This window comes from Coregonus clupeaformis, chromosome 13 (genome assembly GCF_020615455.1).
Source record: "Coregonus clupeaformis isolate EN_2021a chromosome 13, ASM2061545v1, whole genome shotgun sequence".
In the NCBI taxonomy this organism is placed as follows: domain Eukaryota; kingdom Metazoa; phylum Chordata; class Actinopteri; order Salmoniformes; family Salmonidae; genus Coregonus; species Coregonus clupeaformis.
In genome coordinates this window covers 21,812,305-21,819,339 of record NC_059204.1, presented here as the reverse complement: position 1 = coordinate 21,819,339, position 7,035 = coordinate 21,812,305, and the positions used below count along the sequence as shown (strand labels likewise).

The window sequence follows — 7,035 nt, the reverse complement described above, 5'->3', positions numbered from 1 at the left end:
TCCTCTCAATCTCTTTCAGGTTGGATGGGGAGCGTTGCTGCACAGCTATTTTCAGGTCTCTCCAGAGATGTCCGGGCTCTGGCTGGGCCACTCAAGGACATTCAGAGACTTGTCCCGAAGCCACTCCTGCGTTGTCTTGGCTGTGTGCTTAGGGTCATTGTCCTGTTGGAAGGTGAACCTTCGCCCCAGTCTGAGGGCTCTGGAGCAGGTTATCATCAGGGATCTCTCTGTACTTTGCTCCGTTCATCTTTGCCTTGATCCTGACTAGTCTCCCAGTCCCTGCCGCTGAAAAACATCACCACAGCATGATGCTGCCACCACCATGCTTCACTGTAGGGATGGTGCCATGTTTCCTCCAGACGTGACGCTTGGCATTCTGGCCAAAGAGTTCAATCTTGGTTTCATCAGACCAGAGTATCTTGTTTCTCATGGTCTGAGAGTCTTTAGGTGCGGGCTGTCATGTTCCTTTTACTGAGGAGTGGCTTACGTCTGGCCACTCTACCATAAAGGCCTGATTGGTGGAGTGCTGCAGAGATGGTTGTCCTTCTGGAAGGTTCTCCCATCTCCACAGATGAACTCTGGAGCTCTGTCAGAATGACCATTGGGTTCTTGGTCACCTCTCTGACCAAGGCCCTTTTCCTCCGATTGCTCAGTTTGGCTGGGCGGCCAGCTCTAGGAAGAGTCTTGGTGGTTCCAAACTTCTTCCATTTAAGAATGATGGAGGCCACTGTGTTCTTGGGGACTTTCAATGCTGAAGACATTTTTTGGTACCCTTCCCCAGATCTGTGCCTCGACACAATGCTGTCTCGGAGCTCTATGGACAATTCCTTCGACCTCATGACTTGGTTTTTGCTCTGACATACACTTGTCAACTGTGGGAACTTATATAGACAGGTGTGTGCCTTTCCAAATCATGTCCAATCAATTGAATTTACCACAGGTGGACTCCAATCAAGTTGTAGAAACATCTCAAGGATGATCAATGGAAACAGGATGCACCTGAGCTCAATTTCGAATCATAGCAAAGCGTCTGAATCCTTGATGTCTAAAAACCTGTTTTCACTTTGTCATTATGGGGTATTATGTGTAGATTGCTGAGGATTTGTATTTATTTAATCCGTTTTAGAATAAGGCTGTAACGTAACAAAATGTGGAAAAGGTCAAGGGGTCTGAATACTTTCCGAAGGCACTGTGGATACTTGACATGTTGGAAGATTCTTCCAGGGATGAGTAGTACATGATTCCCCATTAATTTGAAAGAGTAGTCTGAACTGGGTGGTTCAAGTGTGCAATTTCATCTGCTTGCTGTTTAGGACCAGCAACAAATGAAGATTGTGTTTATGAATTTCATAATGTTAAATATATAATTGCATCTATATCTTAGCAGATTATATATTTCATTATTTTTCTTCCCATTTGTATATAATACTATACACGTATTTCTAATGTTTCATATGTGTCATTCAGTTTTTGGACACAAATAAAACCCCTTTCTTTTCCTGATTTATGAAACATTTTATTATAAAGAATATTCACAGAACAGCAAACTTTGTCAAGAGGCTAGTTTCAGGTAAAACAAACACATTGATGAGGTAATATCTCAAAATTTATATTTAAAAAGGGGGGACCGTTAAGAATGAAAAGTGAGCTCACATACAGTTATTAGTTTATTTACAACCAACATACAGTATCACAATGGAAAACCCAATACTACTTTCTACAAAAAAACAGATTCACCAGTGCTGAGACTTGACACACAATGTTTCAACATATCGGGTAACAAATCCTGTGCAGCAGGTGAACCCCAGTTATTCCCAATATCAAGCACAGTACGAGGTCCAATACAAATACCAACATTTCTTTCCTGGTCTTCTTTTCAAAACATGGCAACACAATTACAGTAATTTTGTATGAAGACTTTTCCCTCTTTGTAAGTAATTTGGCAATTTTAAAAGTTCACACCAGCATTATGCACACACACACACACACACACACACACACACACACACACACACACACACCTTGGAATACAGTATGTAAACTACCATTCAGAAGTTTGGGGTCACTTAGAAATGTCCTTGTTTTCGAAAGAAAAGCAATTTTTTGGTCCATTAAAATAACATCAACTTCATGTTAGCACAGCTGAAAACTGTTGTGCTGATTAAAGAAGCAATAAAATGGGCCTTCTTGAGACTAGTTGAGTATCTGGAGCATAAGCAATTGTGGGTTCGATTACAGGCTCAAAATGGCCAGATACAAAGAACTTCGGAAACTCGTCAGTCTATTCTTGTTCTGAGAAATGAAGGCTATTCCATGCGAGAAATTGCCAAGAAACTGAAGATCTCGTACAATGCTGTGTACTACTCCCTTCACAGAAGAAACCAAACGGGCTCTAACCAGAATAGTTGCAAAGAAAAAGCCATATCTCGGACTGACCAATAAAAAGAAAGGATTAAGATGGGCAGTCTGAGATATGGCTTTTTCTTTGCAACTCTGCCTAGAAGGTCAGCATCCCGTAGTCGCCTCTTCACTGTTGATGTTGAGACTGGTGTTTTGCGGGTACATTTATTGAAGCTGCCAGTTGAGGACATGTGAGGCCTTTGTTTCTCAAACTAGACACTAATGTATTTGTCTTCTTGCTCAGTTGTGCACCGGGGCCTCCCACTCCTCTTTCTATTCTGGTTAGAGACAGTTTGCGCTGTTCTGTGAAAGGAGTAGTACACAGCGTTGTACGAGATCTTCAGTTTCTTGGCAATTTCTCGCATGGAATAGCATTCATTTCTCAGAACAAGAATAGACTGACGAGTTTCAGAAGAAAGTTATTTGTTTCTGGCCATTTTGAGCCTGTAATCGAACCCACAATTGCTTTTATTGCTTCTTTAAACAGCACAACAGTTTTCAGCTGTGCTAACATAATTGCAAAAGGGTTTTCTAATGATCAATTAGCCTTTTAAAATGTTAAACTTGGATTAGCAAACACAACGTGCCATTGGAACACAGGACTGATGGTGCTGATAACGGGCCTCTGTACGCCTATATAGATATTCCATTATAAATCAGCCGTTTCCAGCTACAATAGCCATTTACAACTTTAACAATGTCTACACTGTATTTCTGATCAATTTGATGTTATTTTAATGGACAAAAAAATTGCTTTCTTTCGAAAACAAGGACATTTCTAAGTGACCCCAAACTTTTGAATGGTAGTGTATGTAAAATATTTGTTAAATTGGCTGTGTAGTGGAGAAAATTATACAATTTGTCCTTGGAACATGACAAGAATAAAATCATTATATTAGGAGGAACGGGATGGCAAAAAACACTAACCCATTAACTTATCTCAGAATGTAATTATTTTAAGCCATGCTTCACAAATTACGTGGATAATGTGTCAATTCAACACTGATAACTGTGAGCTAAGTTTAATTTGTACAGCTCTCAAGCTCTACCACTAATTCTAAATTACATGGTATATGTCGCAACCTTTTAATTGAGTGATTAAAGTGATTTACCTCTAATTAATAAATTGGTAAAGTGTCAACACAAGTACAGCTTTTTTTATCTGTCATTACCTTCAAGCTTTTAGAAGACATCAGCTTTTTTCTTCTATAGAACATTTTCAACAATGTTCAGAAGCACATCTTGAAACATATACAGGAAAAGTACAGCACACAGAGAAAATAACACAATGACAACTTTCTTACACTACAATATCCACAGTTTAAGCTGAAGTAGATGGTAACCTGATAATAATAGTATTGAAGTAACTTGTCTTGGTTCTGTTATAAAGGCACAAGTTGGTATGGTCAGAGCAGATAATCTAATCTAGATCAGCTGTTTTACTATTAACTAACCCCAACTTCATCTGCACTCTAGTCTAGAATTTCTAGACAATGCTGTCTTATCTAATTGCCTTTAGCCTGATTTAATGTAGTCCTGAATGATAGTGTATAGCTAAGATTGTGCACTGTTGGGGTCAATTCCAATTTAATGTGAAATTCAAATTCAATTCTTGAATTCACTCATGAAGTGGAAAATGTACATTGAATTAAATTCTAATTTCAACTATCTCCAAGTTATTGAATTGGAATTAGACTGTTTGGACTGTTTGAATTGGAATTGAATTAGAATTGTAAAAACATTTAATCTTGGAATTGAATTGAATTGGAATTCAATATTTGTACATTTCCCAGTTAATGGAATGAATGCACATAGTATCAAACATTGACTGCATTATTTGTTGTAAATCATTTCAATGTGTATTTCTATATTTCCAGTATAGCTAGGCGGTCTGAACTGTGACATGACCAGCCTGAAAGCCTGAGGGAATTGAATTAGAATTTGTGGAATTGTTGGGGATAATATTGGATTGGGAATTTAATAACATTGGAATTGAAAGGAATTGAATTATCTCTAAATTCAACAACTGGAATCAACGACCTGGAATTGGAATTTAATTAAATGGAATTTACAGGGAGAGGGATTTAATTAGAATTTGTAGAATTAACCCCAACCCTGGTATTGTATGGTGTAAAAACTTAAACAATAATGACTTGGGTTAACAAGGCGAACTTATTAACACTAGGAACTCTGGAAAAGGTTGGTAGAAGGATGTCATGTCATCCCAACATAAAATTGATAACAAATGCTTTTCATATGTCTTCAAAAGTTGACAATCAGACAAGTATTGTATTATTACTATGCACACCTTCAATATATATTCATTTGTCTTAAAGGCAGGTCAGATGCTTCTAAATTGTTTGGTACATCTCCCTCACTGAAAAACATTTATTCAACTCTTTCTCTAGAATTTTTACTGTCCAATGGTTCACTGCTTGAGATATTTTGGAAATGTGAAAGGTCCCAGTCCATTTAAAACCATGTTGAAGGCTAAGTCAGATGGTGAGTCCCCAAGGGTAATTTTTCACTGTGCTACACGTCCATCTAATGACATCCATACAGTCACAGTGTTGTTCAATGCTGGATAAAAACTGCATTTGGATCCAAACCTTTATACAATCCACTCTCCTCAAACTCCACTGGACAGAATCCTTAATGCGCTCACTGTGTTGAGACTTGAGTCCGTGTTCATATCCTTTCTGATCCGCGCTGTCAAATGGGTCTCTCATTGTCTTTACTGTTCGCCAAATCCGCATTGACCCATTGAAGATAGAAGCGTGTCTACATCCTTTGATAACTGTAGAAATGTCTCATATTGTCTGTTAATCTCTTGCCATACTTGACCTTCTCAGGAAGATTCTCCTTCTTTTCACACCTTCTCTTTTGCAAACAACTCCCTGATTATTCTGGAATGTTATACTTATTGCCCACTCTTAATGTCACCATGGATTCATATTATGGTTATAGTCCTGACCATCACCCTCTGTCTGGTTACTGTAATATTAAACCAGGCCGAGGGTGATGCTTATGCGCTGTATACTTCTGTCCATCTGAACAGAGGGTGTTGTTATCCATCCTTGTGTTTCTTTCAAATGTATTTTTTTTCCCAGAAAATATACTGAATATCAAATAAGTCTAACCAGAAATGCAAAGTCACAAATTCACAGTAAATGTGAATTAATAGTCATAACAATAGTGGGTTAACGTCTGACATTTTTGGGGGAAAAAAAGAAAAACAACAGAATATAGTTCCATTCAATAAGGTCAATTATTAGATCAAAGAAATAGCTTTTGTATGAAGGAAGACGGTACATAAATGTTGTTCACAGTTGGGTATAGCCTAGTTATATATCAGATGCAGGGCTTTTTAAAATTGCATCCTACAGAAGAAATGAATGCAAGGGTTTCTCCCATCTCCATCATACAAGGAAGTAGGAAGTATTGTAGCAGACTGACTGGATGAGGGTGGGGACGGCGGTGTCAGTTGTTGCCCTATAAGAGAGTGGGCAGTGGGGTTGGGGACAGATGCTCCTTGGGTGCGTATTTGGCGAAGAAGGGTAGGAAGAGTGTGAGCATGACGGCGACGATGGCCAGCATGTATCCCCAGCCGATCTGGCAGTCCCCAGCATAGTAGATGTCTGAGTCCCCGCAGAAGGACCTCACCAGGGTGGAGTTCAGCCCAAAGGGATAGACCAGCAGCCCAGACCCCATGATGAACACTGGAAGAGAGAGGAGAGATGAAAGAGGCTTTGGTTACAACCAGGGATACACTCAAATGTGTAAGACATGTCATAGTGTTCTGTTGTTTGGTCATGTATTTAATTGTTGAGTATATCTTGAGAGAGCACTGTTGAGAACATCCCCTCTTGTTCAGCTTCCCAAAAACATTTATAATGTCCCTCTTTCTCCAACTGAACTAAATCCATCTGTAAAAGCGTCCATCCTGGCTCATTACTTTGAGATTGGGAAGTGTTCCTGGAACATCCTGGTAATGCTGACTCCTGGCCACTTGGTGGAACTAGAGGTTCTGCATTATGAGTTGACAGCGCATAAACAGCCCACATATACGGTCAACAGTGTAATGTAGGAGCTTCACCGTCTACCTTATCTCCAGTTGTACCCTGAATAGCTCCAATAGGAATACAAATCACTATTGAGATTGAGTCTGTCAACTCAGCCAGGGAGTGATGGAGGAAGGACTGATAAAGGAGAGAAAAGGGGCTTTTATATATAAAAAAGAGCCCTGATGGCTCTTGATTGACAGGTCTGGCTAATGAAAAGTGAATAATGTCTCCCAAAATCCATTAGCACTTCTCATGCCAAACTGACGACCACAAGAAAAGAGCCCAGCACTTTAATACACATCGATCAACTTTCACAGACAGTATCACATCCTCAGTGCTCCATGTAGCGATGGCGAGAGAGTGACTCAGTTTAAAAATGGAGTCAGGTCTGCCAGCCAGCGCTGCCAAGAAGCATCTATCGACTGCTGAGTATCATCATTACTACTAATTTCAGGAAAAACATAAAAGGTTAGATTTCCATTATAATGGAATGTCATTGTGTGTCTTTTAAGATAAAATTAGATAATAAACAAGAGTATGGATTTGGATAATGAGCAGTTATCCATAGCTG

General features: G+C 39.3%; 1 protein-coding gene across 1 annotated transcript in view; it reads right to left on the bottom strand.

Annotated features, from left to right (window-relative positions):
• Nucleotides 1-3,161: 3,161 nt before the first annotated feature.
• The window catches only part of LOC121578884 (transmembrane protein 211), a 169,462-nt gene continuing 165,588 nt past the window's right edge, over nucleotides 3,162-7,035 (bottom strand). The window contains exon 3 of the mRNA XM_045224566.1: nucleotides 3,162-6,119. Within this exon, the coding sequence (XP_045080501.1) occupies nucleotides 5,893-6,119 (227 nt within the window). The 3' untranslated portion in view covers nucleotides 3,162-5,892. The remainder of the gene's footprint in view (nucleotides 6,120-7,035) is intronic.